Source organism: Schistocerca americana, chromosome 1 (assembly GCF_021461395.2).
Source record: "Schistocerca americana isolate TAMUIC-IGC-003095 chromosome 1, iqSchAmer2.1, whole genome shotgun sequence".
Lineage (NCBI taxonomy): Eukaryota > Metazoa > Arthropoda > Insecta > Orthoptera > Acrididae > Schistocerca > Schistocerca americana.
Window position 1 is genome coordinate 619808298 of NC_060119.1, and position 18415 is coordinate 619826712.

At 41.5% G+C, this 18415-nt stretch overlaps 1 protein-coding gene across 1 annotated transcript in view; it reads left to right on the forward strand.

Moving 5' to 3' along the window:
* The window catches only part of LOC124625460 (nephrin-like), a 548360-nt gene that overhangs the window by 398772 nt on the left and 131173 nt on the right, over positions 1 to 18415 (forward strand). Inside the window, exon 7 of the mRNA XM_047149172.1 lies at positions 12640 to 12784. Within this exon, the coding sequence (XP_047005128.1) occupies positions 12640 to 12784 (145 nt within the window). The remainder of the gene's footprint in view (positions 1 to 12639; positions 12785 to 18415) is intronic.

Sequence of the window (18415 nt, forward strand, 5' to 3'; positions counted from 1 at the left end):
GTAGTCGAATTAAATTGGCTGATGCTGAGCGAATTAGATTAGGAAATGAGACACTTAAAGTAGTGAAGGAGTTTTGCTATTTTGGGAGAAAAATAACTGATGATGGTCGAAGTAGAGAGGATATAAAATGTAGACTAGCAATGGCAAGGAAAGCGTTTCTGAAGAAGCGAAATTTGTTAACATCGAGTATAAATATGGTTCAAATGGCTCTGAGCACTATGCGACTTAACTGCTGAGGTCATCAGTTCCCTAGAACTTAGAACTACTTAAACCTAACTAACCTAAGGACATCACACACATCCATGCCCGAGGCAGGATTCGAACCTGCGACCGTAGCGGTCGTGCGGTTCCAGACTGTAGCGCCTTTGACCACTCGGCCACTTCAACCGGCTAACATCGAGTATAGATTTAAGTGTCAGGAAGTCGTTTCTGAAAGTATTTGTATGGAGTGTAGCCATGTATGGAAGTGAAACATGGACGATAAATATTTAGGACAACAAGTGAATAGAAGCTTTCGAAATGTGGTCCTACAGAACAATGCTGAAGATTAGATGGGTAGATCACATAACTAATGAGGAGGTATTGAATAGAATTTGGGAGAAGAGGAGCTTATGGCACAACTTGACAAGAAGAAGGGACTGGTTGGTAAGACATGTTCTGAGGCATCAGGGGATAACCAGTTTAGCATTGGAGGGTAGCGTGAAGGGTAAAAATCGTAGAGGGAGATCAAGAGATGAATACACAAAGCAGATTCGGAAGGATGTAGGTTGCAGTAAGTACTGGGAGATGAAGAAACTTCCACAGGATAGAGTAGCACGGAGAGCTGCGTCAAACCAGTCTCAGGACTGAAGACCATAACAACGACAACACTGATGTTGACAAGTGGTGCTGCTAATTTATAACGCAAACCACCCAACTACTGTTATTTTCGAAATTTGTTTAGGATATTTTTGTGTTAATGCAGGAATCAAGCATTTGAAGGTATTGAGCAACAACCCGTACATAGTCACGCCTAGATTAGCTTACTAATATAAGGAGTGATCGAATCAAAATGAACTACACGTTATAATAACCCAAACGCTTTAAAACTGCATTTGCCTCTTTGAGATAAGGTACGGGACATCTAGGGACACAAAAGTAGTGTCGTCTTCTTAGCTTGAAAAATTTAAAGCAGTGCCCTCAGCAGGCAGGTGATTCCCGCCGTCTTTTTCGACGTTCGAGATCTGATACTCATTAAAGCCCGCGAGCACAGAAAAATCATTAACAGCACGTGCTATGAGACATTCAGCCTACGAAAGCCCATCAGGAGCAAACGGCCTGGGTTGCTCACGGAAGGAGTGATTGTGGTCCACTGTAACGCGCGCCGACACGTCTTGAAGACCACACAAAGTGTAATAGCCAACTTCAAGTGGGAGCAGCTTTAGCATTCGGTCTACAGCCCAGACAGGTTGCGCTCTGTCTAACCCGCTAAAATCTCTAAATGAAGCGCTCCAATTCGGGCGACGAACTGAAGGCCACTGTGGAGGACCTGATCCTGCCACAGCGACAGGGGTTTTGGGAATACGGAATCATTCGTTTCGGAAACAGTGAGACAGTTGTGCTCTGGTCTTTGCTGATTAAAAAAATGGTTGAAATGGCTCTGAGCACTATGGGACCTAACATCTGTGGTCATCAGTCCCCTAGAACTTAGAACTACTTAAACCTAACTAACCTAAGGACATCACATACATCCATGCCTAAGGCAGAATTCGAACCTGCGACCGTAGCAGTCGCGCGGTTCCGAACTGAGCGCCTAGAACCGCTAGACCACCGCGGCCGGCTGCTTTGCTGATAACTTTTGAGTTAAGACTTCAGTTATATTCACAATGTTGTTTCGCACGTTTTCTTTTGAATGCCACTCATAGTACATAGTAACTATCCTGAAAATAATAAATGAAGATCATTTATTCTGCTCTCGCCAAGGCTATATCTAACGAAAACCAAGAAAATAATGAAAAGAAGATATTAGTATATAAAAATGACATTAGTCAATATTATTGCAGAATTCGTAATATATTTTAAATATCTCGGATGTGATGTTACTCGCTGTTACCATAATATTGTTAAAATACAGAAAAAGGCAAACGTTTTAAAAGCGAGCGAACAGTGACTATTATAATCGGTCATCTAATTTAAAACATACTGAAGAAAACATAAATAAAACATTTGCCGTTTTAACGCAAATTTTTCGTTGAAGACATTTCGTGACAAAAGCCAAGAATGAAAGGACTTCCCAGACGACAGAAACGAAGTTTTTTCAAAAGAGTTTACGAATCAAGACCTGAGCGGATATTAAATAATAACGCAGAAGAAGAACTGAATATGTTTACCGTCAGTGACTGGTTTGAATACTATGGGTAAATTTTCAATCGACACGTTCACAAATAGAAGACTATCGCTTCCCAAACGAAACGTGTAACACACTACTGAAAGACAGTAAATTTGAAGCAATGACCAGAAAGTTTGATCAGTGGATCGTAGTAAGAGGTAAAGCTTAACTTTTGATTAGGACGATGATTGCAATGATTAAGAGTAAACAACAGAAATTATGTTCCTTCTGATATATTTTCGGCGGGGTTGATATGTTTCGCTTATAAATGTAATTCTTATTAGTGCAAAATGCAAATAAAACTGAAGCTGTTTTACTGTACATTCAACTGTGGAACCCGCCCCCCTGCATCAACTACGGAACTTTCCATTGGTGGAGGGTGCGTTGTGTGCCTCCGCAATACAGGGAGTGATACCGTAGCGGCAAACACAAAGGAGGGAAATCCCTCGAGACGCCAAACAACCGAGAGGTTCATGAAGAAGGGCAGCATGCTTTTCAGCAGTTTCTGGGGAAACAGTCTGGATGATTGACTGATCTCGCCTTGTAACATCAATCAAAACTGCCTTGCTTTGCTGGTACTGCGAAAAGCATGGGGAAATTACAACCTTAATTTTTCCCGAGGGAATGCTACTCTACTGTATGATTAAATAATGATAGCATCCTCTTGGGTAAAATATTCCGCAGGAAAAAAAGGTCCCGCATTTCGATCTGTGGACAGGGAGCATGTTGTCATGAGGAGAAACAAAACTGGCGTTCTACGGATTATAGCGCTGAATATAGCATCCCTTAGTCGGGTAGGCACGTTAGAAAATTCAAAAAGGGAAATGGATAGGATGAAGCTAGATATCGTTGGACTTACTGAAGTTCGGCACAGAAAGAACAGGATGTCTGGTCAGGTGATTACAGGTTTATTAATACAATATCAAATCGGGGTATTGCAAGAGTAGGTTTAATAATGTGTAAGGAAATAAGAATGTGAGTTAGCTGCTATCAACAAAATAGTGAAGGCATTATCGTAGCCAAAATATACATTAAACCCATTCTCAGCTCAGTGGAAACAGTTTATATGCCAACTGGCAACGAAGACGATGAAGAGTTTGAAGAAATGTCAGAAGCGATATAAGAAATGATTCGAATAGTTACGCCAGACGAAAATTTAATTATGGTGGAAGATTGGAATTCTATAGTAGGGAAAGGAAAAGTAGTAAAAATAGTAGGTGAATGTGGACTTGCGGAAAAGAATGAAAGGAGAAGCCATCACGTAGAATTTCCACAGGGCATGGTTCATTCATCGTTAACACTTGTTTCAACAATCGTGGAAGGAGGTTGTATCCGTGTAAGAGACATGGATAAACTAGAAGGTTTCACATTTATTATATAATGGCAAGACAAAGATTTCGGAACCTAATTTTAAATTGCAAGACATTTCTAGTGGCAGATGTGGAATCTGACCACAGATTATTGGCTATGAACTGCTGATTAAAAGTCAAAAAATAGCCAAAACGATGGAAATTATGGAGATGGGAGCTGGATAAGTTGAAAGAAGTTGAGGTTCTAAGCATTTCATCACGAGAGCAGTTGGAGGGCTTATTTCAGTAGTGGTGTAACTCCATTTTTGTTCATTTTGAGATACAGAGTCCTAAAGTTAAATGAACGCTGAAAAATTTTCTGTTGAGATACCAGAAATATTCAAGCATATCGCTTCTCGCTCGAGATGAACCTTTCTTTCTGTTTGTTTGGATCATTAATTTCAGAAGCATTATAGGTAACAAAGTGAAGGTAATGGAATTGTACCACTATTGAAATAAGCCCTTCAGTTGATGAGAACAGTAGAAAACAACACATTAGAAGACGAACTGGTAGCTTTAAGATATGAAATAAAAAAGGAAGCACAGGGTCAAATAAATGAAGAGACAAAGCTTAGTAGATGTCCTTGTATAACACGGAAGATACTGAATTTAACTGATGAAAGGGGCAAATATAAATATGCAGCAAATGAAGCAGGCGGAAGGAAGCAGAAATGGCCAAAAAGTGAAACTGACAGGATGCACAAAATGACCAAGCAGGAATCGCTAGAGGACTAATGTAAGGATTTAGATACATATACCACTAGGGGAGTGATAGATGCCACCTACAGGAAAATTAAAGAGGCCTTTGGAGTAGAGAGAAGCAGCTTTTTGAATAACAAGAGCTCAATCCTAAGAAAAGGAGGGAAAGCTGAAAGGTGGACGTAGTATGTAGAAGGTCTGTAGAAGGGAGATGAACTTGAAGGCAATGTTATAGAAATGGCGGAGGACGTAGATGCACTTGAGATGGCAGATATAGCACTGTAAGAAGAATTTGGCAGAGTACTGAAAGACCTAAGTCGAAACAAGTCCCCGGGAGTAGACGATATTCCATCAAAACTATTGACATCCTTACGAGACCCGTCCGTAACTAAACTCTTCCACCTCACCACAAGACGTGTGAGATTGGTGAAATACACGTGCACATCAAGAAGAATATAATAATTCCAATTCCAAGGAAATCAGGTGCTGACAGCTATGAATATAGTCAAACTCACAGTTTAGTAAGACATCGTTACAAAATACTAACACAAATTCTTTACGGGAGAGTGCAAAAACTGGCAGAAACTGACCTTGGGTAAGATCAGTTTGGATTCCGGAGAAGTCTAGGAACAGGCGAAGTAATCACTACTGACCTTACGACTCATCTTAGAAGATAGGTTAAGGAAAGCTAAACCTATGTTTATATTATTCGTAGACGTAGAGAAAGATTTTTTTCATTGTTGACTAGAACTGTCTCTTTCAAATTTTTAAGGTGGTAGGGGAAAATAGGGGAACGCAAGGCTGTTTAGAATGATTTACAACATGCAAACGCCAGTTGTAAGAATCATGCACGGGATGGAGGGGAGGGGGGCCATGAAAGGATAGAGAGTGAGATGAGGTTTTAGTCTGTCTTAATCGATGTGAACATTGAGCAAGCAATAAAGGAAACAAAAGAAAAATTAGGAGTAGGAATTGAAATTGAGGGAGAAGAAATAAAATCTTTGAGGTTTACCAATGACATGTTTCTGTCAGAGACAGCAAAGGACTTTGAAGAGGAGCTGAATGGAATGGAAAGGCCTGGAAAGGAGGCTATAAGATGAATATCAACAAAAGGAAAACACAGAAATGGAATGTAATCTAAATAAAGTGATGCTGAGGGACTTAAGTTAGGAAATTAAACACTCAAGGTAGTAGATAGGTTTTGCTGTTTGGGTAACAAAACAAATGATGACGGCCGAAGTAGAGAAGACATAAAATGTAGACTGGGATTTGCAAGGAAAGCATTTCTTAAGAAGAGAAATTTGTTAACATGGAATATACACTCCTGGAAATGGAAAAAAACACATTGACACCGGTGTGTCTGACCCACCATACTTGCTCCGGACACTGCGAGAGGGCTGTACAAGCAATGATCACACGCACGGCACAGCGGACACACCAGGAACCGCGGTGTTGGCCGTCGAATGGCGCTAGCTGCGCAGCATTTGTGCACCGCCGCCGTCAGTGTCAGCCAGTTTGCCGTGGCAGACGGAGCTCCATCGCAGTCTTTAACACTGGTAGCATGCCGCGACAGCGTGGACGTGAACCGTACGTGCAGTTGACGGACTTTGAGCGAGGGCGTATAGTGGGCATGCGGGAAGCCGGGTGGACGTACCGCCGAATTGCTCAACACGTGGGGCGTGAGGTCTCCACAGTACATCGATGTTGTCGCCAGTGGTCGGCGGAAGGTGCACGTGCCCGTCGACCTGGGACCGGACCGCAGCGACGCACGGATGCACGCCAAGACCGTAGGATCCTACGCAGTGCCGTAGGGGACCACACCGCCACTTCCCAGCAAATTAGGGACACTGTTGCTCCTGGGGTATCGGCGAGGACCATTCGCAACCGTCTCCATGAAGCTGGGCTACGGTCCCGCACACCGTTAGGCCGTCTTCCGCTCACGCCCCAACATCGTGCAGCCCGCCTCCAGTGGTGTCGCGACAGGCGTGAATGGAGGGACGAATGGAGACGTGTCGTCTTCAGCGATGAGAGTCGCTTCTGCCTTGGTGCCAATGATGGTCGTATGCGTGTTTGGCGCCGTGCAGGTGAGCGCCACAATCAGGACTGCATACGACCAAGGCACACAGGGCCAACACCCGGCATCATGGTGTGGGGAGCGATCTCCTACACTGGCCGTACACCACTGGTGATCGTCGAGGGGACACTGAATAGTGCACGGTACATCCAAACCGTCATCGAACCCATCGTTCTACCATTCCTAGACCGGCAAGGGAACTTGCTGTTCCAACAGGACAATGCACGTCCGCATGTATCCCGTGCCACCCAACGTGCTCTAGAAGGTGTAAGTCTACTACCCTGGCCAGCAAGATCTCCGGATCTGTCCCCCATTGAGCATGTTTGGGATTGGATGAAGCGTCGTCTCACGCGGTCTGCACCTCCAGCACGAACGCTGGTCCAACTGAGGCGCCAGGTGGAAATGGCATGGCAAGCCGTTCCACAGGACTACATCCAGCATCTCTACGATCGTCTCCATGGGAGAATAGCAGCCTGCATTGCTGCGAAAGGTGGCTATACACTGTACTAGTGCCGACATTGTGCATGCTCTGTTGCCTGTGTCTATGTGCCTGTGGTTCTGTCAGTGTGATCATGTGATGTATCTGACCCCAGGAATGTGTCAATAAAGTTTCCCCTTCCTGGGACAATGAATTCACGGTGTTCTTATTTCAATTTCCAGGAGTGTAGATTTAACTGTTAGGAAGTCATTTCTGTGAGTTCTTCTATGTAGCGTAGTTATGTATGGAAGTAAATGTGAAAAATAAGCAGTTCAGACAAAAGAGAATAGCACCTTTTGTAATGTGATGCTACAGAGGATGTAGAAGATTATTAGGTAAATAACGTAAATAATTAGAAGGTGCTGAAGAATTGGGGAGAAAAGAAAGGGTAGATACAATCTGACTAGAAAAATGGATCGGTTGACAGGACACATTCTGAGACATCAAGAGATCGTCAGTGTAGTATTGAAGAGAAATGTAGACGGTAAAAATTGTAGAGGGAAACCAAGAGATGAATACAATAACCAGATTCAGAAGGATGCCAGTTGCATTAGTTTTTCGGAGATGATGAGACATGCACAGGATAGAATAGCATGGAGAGCTGCATCAAACCAGTCTTCTGATTGAAGACTACAACAATAAAAAACAACAGTTGAAGTATCACATAAACATAATTCAGATTGCCATCGCTTTCGTTATACCAGCTGCCAATGTGTCCAGTGTTTGTATTGCAGACAGATACGCCAGTACATCTATGACAACGCATGTTATCTTCTCTGTTTCACTTGTTTCACCTTGTTGCCTGAAGATAGTATTGTGTGATGAAGCTAGTGGAAAATTAAGCAATTACCATGTGTGATTTGTGGTTTACGGTTCACAACAGAAACATAATTAGCAATTGGTTATTTGTCTAATTAACTTTAAAAACATTGAAAAGCAACTCTGCCGTTTTTGTCTGCAGGAAGTAAAAGAGATCAAACCATGGATGTATTTATCTGGTAACAGGTACGAGTAGCTGAGAGACCTTCTCCAGTCGAGCACGTAGTACTCAGAAGGTCCCTGGGAATACAGCAACTGTAAGACCTCTTGATGATTGAAGAAGATGTAGATCTTCAGGGACAAAACCAATTGGAGGAGGATGGTGTAAAATCATATCCTGTTATCTGAAGGGGCAGACTGATGCAGAGAAAACCACTTCCTAGTGATCCAGAGAAAAAGGGCAATCTCCAATCTCTCTGTCGAGCGTAATAGTATGACATATCCCCGATATGAGATACCAAAATTAAACGGGTAGTACAATAAAGTTTCATATAGTAGAAGGAGGACGGGGATCTGTCTCGTTCCTGTTCAATTAAGTTCTAGACCCATTATCTCAAAGGCTCTAAAAAACAGTGATTTGGTATATCCACCATATTTGTTAACTGTGCTGTCGTTTTTTCACTGAACTATAACAGAAAGTTTTGGATTAATGCGAAAGGTTTCATAGCACTTTACCCAATGATTCTATCTTCCTAAAAATTTTGAAAATGTTAATTTATATAAAATAACCAAGGCTGGATAGATATCAATGAGAGACTGTGTAAATGGTTGTAAAGGAACCTGTGAGAGCTTCTGAATAATACTGGCCGTACTTTATGAGAAAACAGGGCGTTTCCAGTGGGAAAGTACAAACAAACAAAAGCAATTAATATTTTCATATGAAATTTCATATTTTTGTAGTTACGTGATTAGAAGTCTTGTTCCTTACTATTGGTCATCTCTATCACAAGTGTTACCAAGTAAAATCATTCTTCTCCATCTAGCCGGTATGATTTTATTGCTAGCTGCAGTTTCAGTGAGCTTTTACTCCTGTCGTTTCTTCTCCGCCCTTTCGCTGTATACTACCCGGAATTTCCTGCTAGCCTCTCATTAACTTATAGGTAACTGTTGCTTCACATTATAAATATAATTAATCACTGGACCTTAATTTTAGTGTTTTCATCCCACAAGATACACAGATAGGCAGTACGTAGATGGGGCGTATATTTCTTTGCAGATACATTACAGTGGTAATACGCCACAGCGAAAGAAGAATTCATTATTTCACCTAGAACATTTTACAATTATAGCGGCTTCTGTGTCATTTTCTACAGTGTGCTCTTCTCAATCACTGATTTCATCATTCTGTTTTGAAGCACTGGGATGCATTCGCACGGAATTTGTGTTAGTTACTCGTACATGGCTAAGTAACTTGTACTGAAACACACGGACCATATATTTGCAGTACGATCTGCAACCTTTGGAAGGCATCTTAAAGGTTCATCTTCATTTTGTCATTATTTATGTGAATAACACTCATATACCCTGTTTGCTGCGATAGGCAAAAATCCTAGAACGAGGGTTCTTCGAGAATAAATCACAATGCACAGTCAACTTACCATTATAAAACGATGATAACAACACACTGCTAAGGACAACAGCTCCGGTAGTAAGACCCGCCAAATAGGTTAATGCAATTTTTGATGAGGTAAACTGAAAATGCAACTGCACAAGGAAAAGAAGATCCAACCAACAGCAAAATTTTTCATCCAAATATATAATGCATCGTATGATTCATGAAATGAAGTAAAATCGGAATTTTTGTCTGTTTCTACCCCGGGTCTCCCTTAAGTTTTCTTCCCGTGCAATATAATCGAATAGTTTGTCGTCTGTTAGTGAATGTAACTTTTCTACGTTTCTTTCAGTACCGTTTTTGTAGCAACAAACAGAATCTTCCGGAAACTGAAATGATTTAAGTAGAAACTTTTTATCCATTCGCTTTACCAAAAGATGTGTGCGCCGTCTACAATCTCCGAGTAGGGTCGGTGTGTTACACAATCCCCATCAGCAAGTCGACTACTACTTCTGGGTGGGTACCAGCTCTAAATGGGCCGTTGCAGTGTATTTCCTCTGTACACTTCAGAATGATCTTAGAACACGTTAGACTGACCTGTATGTACTGTGAGTCATTAAAATGCATTGTGTGTTTACGGAATGTAATTAATATATTCTTTTTAAATAAATTTTGTAATAGCATTAGGGAGAAAGATTTTGTCTCATTGTCAAAGATATAATGGAATACATATCTTCGTTTAGTGATCAAAATTTCATAGCTCTGAGTAGTCACATTAATTCGTACAATGTCAGTTATTTAAGGTTATAATTAGTTCAGACATTACAGCCCTTCTGCGTGGCGAAATAGGAGAATCTCCAAGAAACTGAAGTTTCTTTGTCAATTTACAAGGCTATGTGAGTGGCACAATAAAAGGAAATCTGTCTTTTAGTGATGTACGCCCGTGTGAGAGTTCGCATCAGCTACACAGATTCTATCTGGAGTGAGCGTTCAGTGAGCTTTGAACGTGTAGTTTTCATCCAAAAACAATTAATGGGGTCTTAGTTTTCTCTCCTATAGTGTTTCCATAAACGGTAGCCCCCTTTTGGCACAGTTCAAATAAATACACTATCTTGTGCCGCACTGCCTTATTCCGCAAGGTAGTGTCATAGGCGCTCTGCTGCCCCTGATCTATATAAATGATCTAGGTGATAATCTCAGCAGTCCTCTTAGATTGTTTGCAGATGACACTGTAATTTACCGTCTAGTAAAAATCATCAGATAATCAATTACAATAACAAAATGATCTAGAGAGAATTTCTGTATGGTGCGAAAAGTGGCAATTAGCACTAAAGAAAGGAAAGTAGGAGGTCATCCACATGGGTACTAAAAGGAATCCGATAAATTCTGGGTATACGATAAATCGCACAAATCTAAGGGCTGTCAATTCGACTAAATACCTAGGAATTACAATTACGACCAACTTAAAATGGAAACACCAGATAGATAATATTGTGGGGAAGGCGAAACAAAGACTGCGCTATTTTAGAAGAACGCTTAGAAGATGCGACAAGCCCACTAAAGAGACAGCCTACATTACAATTGTCCGTCATCTGCTGGAATATTGCTGCTTGGTGTGGGATCCTTACCAGGTAGGATTGACGGAGGACATCGAAAAAGTGCAAAGAAGGGCAGCTCGTTTTGTGTTATCGCGCAATAGGGGTGAGAGTGTCACTGATATGATACGTGAGTAGGGGTGGCAGTCACTGAAACAAGGGCGGTCTTCTTTGCGGCGAGATCTATTTACTAAATTTCAATCACCAACTTTCTCTTCCGAATGCGAAAATATTTCGTTGACACTCACGTACGTAAGCAGAAATGATCATCATAATGAAATAAGAGAAATCAGAGCTCTAACGGAAAGATTTAAGTGTTCCTTTTTCCCACACGGCATTCGAGTGGAATGGTAGAGAAGTATTATGAATAAGGTTCGATGAACCATCTGTCAGGCACTTAAGTGTGAATTTCAGAGTAACCATGTAGATGTAGATGTAGATGAGGAAAAGTATCGGGACACGCTAACGCAGTACAGTACTTACCGCGATAGCGTTGAAGGAGGCGGGGATTATTATACCGCCGGTAGAAACGCAGAGACAGCACAATGGATCGATCAGGCGAGCCCAGTACCATCGCACGAGGTCTAGTCGTAGGACGGGACCTGAGTGACAAATACATCAGGGCCACCTCGAGCCTTCTAAGCAGTTCAAGTCGACTGTCTGTGATGCGACTGCCAAGTGGAAAGGCATACTACAGCTAAATCAAGGCCAGGCACACCTCGTATGCTGGCAGACAGCTACCGTCGACAACTGCCCGGGGTGCTTCCACTCGCAAAATCATATGAAATCAGTGGAAGAAATGGCTTGTGAGCTCCAAAATGTTACCAACATAGCATCTAGCATAGTGATTGTGCATAGCGAGTTAAAGAAAAGAGGGAACAATGGTCGAGGGGTTCCTTATAGGCCACACAGCTCTGTTGTCAGTGCTAGGCGATGCTTGAGGTGATGTAAAGAGCAAAGGCGCTGGACAGCGTATGGTTCGAAAAGTTTCGGTTTAGCGAGTGTGTGGACAACGTTACCTGCCATCTTATGTAATGCCAGCTGCGAAATACAGAGAAGTAGGAGTTGCAATATGGTGATATATTTCAGGGTTGTGGTATGGTCCTCTTACTGCTCGTGACGGAAATGCTAAATGCTCAACGATATGAACGCGGTTTACTGCCTTTCGTACTGTCTGTAGTAGAGGGAGCAGTTCGGAGACGCTGACTGTATCAACACGACAACACTCGCTGACATAAAGCAACATCTTTGAGGAAATGGTCTGTGGCCAGTAATATTTCTGGACTGGCATCCACAGTGTCCTGAATCCCTTGGAACGCCTTTTAGATTAGTTATAACGTCGAGTTTACTCTAGCCCACAGCGCAGACATCAGTGCCTTATCTATTTCCGGCTCTTGAGGTAAAATTGGATTCCATTCCTTCACAGACGTCGCGACACCTAACTGAAAGTTTCCTCAGCAGAGTTGAAGCCGTCATATAGGCCAAAGGTTGGTGAACTCCACATTAATGTCCACCAGTAGGTGTCCAGATACTTTCTATCAGATTGTGTATAAATATCGCATAGAGTAAGGTTGACGTGCAGATATTAATATCACCTTAATCCAGTAGATGATAATGTCCATGTGTGAGCTTATAAACAGTGATGTCCCGAGCGACACAAGCAGGAAGCCCACTTGTGGACGTTAATTAGCTGCCCCTGCCACAGGAGGAGACGCGCGAGAACGCGACGCTGAGCGAGCTGAGCTTCGTGCCCGGCACCGACGATGACGGCCGCAGCGTGACGTGCCGCGCCGAGAACCCTTCCATCCCGGGCAGCCACCTCGACGCCACCTGGACGCTCGCCGTCGTCTGTGAGTACTTGCTGACGCCACCTCGTCTCAGATTAGCCTCTCAAAGTAGGCCTACTTACAGATAGTCTTAATATCCGATTGTCAGCGCTGACAGAGCAGTTTGGAAAGTAAATACTTCAAGTTTACTTCTAAGTGGTGAAAAACAGAAGCTTCCTTCAAATTTTAAATAATGTAAACTTTTGCACTTCACAAAACGAAAAATACTAATTTCCTATGTCTACAATGAAAATAAGTCACTTTTGAAGTCAGTCAATTCATACAAATACCTGGGTATAGCAATTTGTGTGAATATAAAATTGAACGATAACATAGTCCCAGTCATAGGTAAGGCTGGTGGCAGAATACTAGGGAAATATAATCAATTTACAAAGGAAACAACTTACAAAACACTCGTGCGACTCATCTAAGAATATTGCTCATGTGGCTGTGACCTGCACCGAATAGGACTAACGGGGAACACTGAATGTGTAGAAAGAGGAGACGCACAAATGGTCACACTTTTGGTTGACCAATGGGAGAGCATCATGGATATGCTGAACAAACCGAATACGCAAACACATGCAGATGGACGTACACTATTCCGTCAAAGTCTACTTATTAACTGTCAAGAACAATTCCAAATCATAAATCTATAAGGAACAGTTTAATGAAAACGAGGCAGATGAAGAGAACTAAGTAGGCCTATATTGTTTAATTTTTCAAAAGTAGTCGTCATAAATGTTACTAAATTCATTCCACTGTGATACGAGGCGGCCAGTGTCTTCATGGATATACGTTTGCTGTTGGATACGGAACCCTTGTTCAACCCAGGGGTGCACCTCTACGTCCGAAACAAATCGACAGTCACGAAATTCTTTCTTCAGGGTTACAAAGATATGGACACCGCATCTAAAGAGATTGGGACTTCAAGGAGGATTTTTAAGGGTTTCCCAGAGACACTTTTGCAGTGTTGTCGAGACAACTTTGGCATAATGTGAGTGTCCACTAGCATGTAACAGAATGGTGCCACCTGTCAACGTTCCTAGACGATTGAACTTGATGGGGCTCTTCTGGTTTTGCACAGTGTCCACGTACCACTGTGCGTTAATTGTGTCACCGTGTTCTAGAAAGTCAACCAGTAGCCGATGTTTGCAATAAGAGAAAAATCTCATCAAGACTTTCCAAAACCTGGCGTGCCTGTTGTTTCGACTACGCTGCACATCCTCCATGCTATGTCCACATTTTTGGTGCCCTAAAGAAAGACATTTGTGGTTGTCTATTTGCTTCGAAAGAATAGGTGCATGCTGGTTCAATCATGGTCCCTTAGAGAACCGCAAACGTTTTTCCATGAAGGCACTGACCATCTTTTCTCATCGTGAGTTAAATGTATTAATTGTTCCGGGTTCCTGGGTTCGATTCCCGGCGGGGTCAGGGATTTTCTCTGCCTCGTGATGGCTTGGTGTTGTGTGATGTCCTTAGGATAGTTAGGTTTAAGTAGTTCTAAGTTCTAGGGGACTGATGACCATAGATGTTAAGTCCCATAGTGCTCAGAGCCGTATTAATTGTTACGCCGATTGTTTTTTAAAAAGTAATAAACTCACTATTTTGTTCTGCTTCGTTTCATTTGACTGCCCATTATAGGAATGTACTACTGTACAAAACCCGTTACGTATCGCTCCTGAAGGGAACGCGAAGATAAGATTAGACTAATTACAACTCGTACAGAACTACTTAAACACCCAATGGAACGTGAAAGCCCTAATAACTAATACAGTGTTAAATACCCCTAGCATGCACTTCGCAGTCGTTTACAGAGTACTGATGTGAATATGGATGTAGCTGTAGATGTGGAAGAGGTTACTAGAAGGATTAAAATACTTGCACAAAGTATTATCAAACAACTCTTCTTCTTCTGATAGTGTTTACCCATACCAGATGCTGGTGAACGTCATAACTAAATCACGTTTGCCTCTTCGAGAAAGTTTCTGGCTTATGTGCGAAGCCTATGTCCTTAGGTTTCCCAGGTATTTTTCCTCGAAGAATGTTCTGCAGCAGTTTGTACCTGTTTCCAGTCCTCATTATCCAGGCGAAATATTGCAGCTTTCTACATTTTCCTGTATTTAGGAATTCTTTTTCTTTTTCCAATTTAAGGGAAAGTGTCGTTGTTAGTAACTTGGTCTGCCTGTCTTTGCGTCATACCGTAAAGCCACACCTCTGATGCCCCAAGTCGTTCACCCGTCGTCTCGCTCAAAGTCCAGGTCTCGGTCCCATGGACTTAATTTCTCTCCATTCGAGAAGTGATGGCGGTTGAGGACATTATCCTTTTACAAAACGCGTGCTTGGCTTCCCCAATACGGACGTTAATTTCTTTCGACTCATCATACCTATTGTTAATGTTAGTTCCCATACAGGTGTACTTGTATATTTATTCAATAAGTTTACCTTATTGTTTAAATGGCAGTGTGATGTATCTTTCTTGCTTATGACCACTAGTTTTGTTTTGATTATGTTAATTTCACGCTTTAACGCTCACTATTTTCTTTGACTGTGATACGAAGTGGTCAAGACTATTTCAACTGTCTGCACTTATTGAAGTATCGTTCTCAGACATTCGTAAGAAGTCCTTTGAAAATATATCAAACGATCTATTTGACATTTAGAAAGAGTTATCTAGTTCTCGTGACAGCATGTAGAACAGAACTGTGTTACATCATAGCTTTGAATTTAGCGTTTTTTCTTTTCTTTTTTTCTTTTTATTTTGTTTTTGAAATTTCCGATGTAGACTAGTCAACCAACATCTCATTTTGTCATATTAAATGAGCTACTACGTTAATACCTTTGTAGGTAACAAAATTTTGCTAGGGACAGTGTGCAACCAATGACACAAATATATCCGTCGCAGTAATTATACACGTCTAGGTGGACTAGGTGGATAAGAAAGCCACATGGGAGTTGAATTGGTCAGCGTCCGTTTTATGTTAAAAATATGTTTCACTAAAATGATAGCTTCAAAGCTAAGATACGAGGCAATACAATGAAATTAAATAACAACGAGATAATTAAATTAGTTGGTTTTGGAACTTTTCAGAATTACCGAATCAGGTTCAATATACATAAATATACGTAAATGAACGTAGCAGGAACTAGTATAGCATGTGAAAAGATCTAAAGTGTCCTATGTGACATTAAAAATACAGACGTTAACATTTACATTACATGAAGAATTCTCATGTTAATCAGAAAGTAGAGAGCGGATTGGTGGAAAGAATACAGTGAAGTTCTAACGAGGAGAAGGAACTGTTGGATCAAGTGACAGAAGAAAAATCGGGAGTCAATAGAGAAGATATAGGGGATCGTTTAGTAGAACTAGAATTCAACAGAGACTTGCAAAACCAATAAAGCAGAAAACACTGATCAAATTCCCTCGGAATTTCTAAAGTCATTGAGGCAGTGGCAACCAGATGACTCTTCGGTATGATTTGCCGAGTCTATGAGTCTGGCGACACACCATCAGAAATTGTACACTGTCCCGGAGGTAGCGAGGGGAGATAAGCGCGAGAAATATCACACAATCAGCCTATAAGTTTATGCATGCAAGTTGCTGACCAGCCATATGTGCAGCGGAATGGAAAAGGAATTGGACAACGTCTCTGAATTATGGCCTTTTGATGATTCTGGAGTTGTTAAATCGCCTATGTCAGTGTCCTCAGGGGAACATGTATGACCTGTCACCCTTCCAATCCCATCATCAGTGATTTATGGCCCCCATTCCCAGTGTCTGATAGCTGAAATATTTACCAAAATTTATTTCCCTGCCATTGTCCCCCATCAGACAGCTGAAGTAGTTTGGATAATTTAGTATCCCCATTACCTTGCCCTCCACCATTCCCCTACCCCTTTCCCATTTCCCTTAACACTGTTCAGGGACAGTTATCATACTGCTTCTCTCAATATCATAGTGGTCACCTAAATGACGTCAAAGACCAAGTTGGCTGCAACTATAAATTGTCGTATACATCTGTATAGTGAAGATAGTGACCGCAGATAGCGATCCAAGTTGGTTACCTCTATCACGACGGCTGGACATGGCATGGTATACCTACTTAAACGTTTTCATACAATTCAATACGTCGCAGGACATGTGTGTAGCAGTATATTAATACTATTGTAACAGTAAAGAAGGTGCTACAGGATACACAGTGCATCTTTAAATACGTTCATTTGTAGCAATCTTAGGCGGCCAAGTGCCAAGAACTAGCAGTGGGCTGCCGCCTTATCTACCTCTCGCTGCCATATCTACGCCTTGTGGGTGCCTGTGACCTCGCCATGCACGAACTTCCAGAATATTCCCAACAGCTTTGCTACCTGGATCATAGACAATGACTATTACATAAGTTTTCTAGCCCCTGTATACCACCATGTCACTCTGTGGCTCACCTTGTCGAGTTGTAATTCACTTGCGCATCAGCCTGTCGTATCAGTTTTCATTCAAAAAATTTATAACGACTCGTAGCCATTATTACTCATTAAATAAGTTAATTGACTCTTAAACCGAGGTTTATATGCAACAAGTGGCCCCATTACTATCCTTTCCCAACGTGGGTGACCTACCATGACTGTCAATTTTTTGCAAGGAGCAGAGATGATATAGCACTAAATCCTTTGTGTTTATGGTTATTTACATAGCTTTTAATGATATTTATTAACAATAGCGGAGAAAAACGTTTCCCATTCACATAAAAATATTACAGTGTGGATGCTGGATAATATCTCGTGTAATATCTGGCATTTGCTTGGAGTAATCCCATCGGGGTGGTTAGCAATTATCTTATAACCTTTGCTTGCCGCAAAATACATAGTTGGGATGGAATGTTATATTCTACTTCTTCTTCTTCTTCCTATGGTTTCGAATAATACTGCAGGACCATTGTGTTGTTGGCAAGAAGTCCTAATGATGGTGTTTGATCCACAGAGTTATGTGGTGACTATGTGTTAACATTAAGTTAAACGATTTTATAGAGAAGAAAATGACGTACATGTGTTCTTACATTTTTTTTTTACAACCTTTTAAATATTATTTAAAATGTAAACATGCTTAAAACACTGGACACAATCAATACCTTCACTGCGCGATAACAACGGTAAAGTCAATTATGACAGTGCTACTAAAGCAGAGTTACTAAACACGGTTTTCCGAAACTCCTTCACCAAAGAAGCCGAGGTAAATGTTCCTGAATTCCAATCAAGAACAACTGTCAAGATGAGAAACATAGAAGTAGATATTATCAGTGTCGCAAAGCAGCTTAAACCACATAATAAAGCCAAGGCCTTCGGTCCAGATTGAATACCAGTCAGTTTCCTCTCAGAGGATGCTGATACAATAGCTCCATATTTAGCAGTTATATACAACCGCTCGCTCACAGAAAAATCCGTACCTAAAGATTGGAAAATTTCTCAAGTCACACCAATACCTAAAAAGGGAAGTAGGAGTAATCCATTGAATTACTGGTCCATATCACTAACGTCGATTTGCAGTAGGGTTTGTAACAAATAGTGTATTCCGACTTCATGAAGTACCTCGAAGAAAACGATTTATTGACACATAGTCAGCAAGGATTCGGAAAATATCGTTCTTGCGAAACACAACTAGCT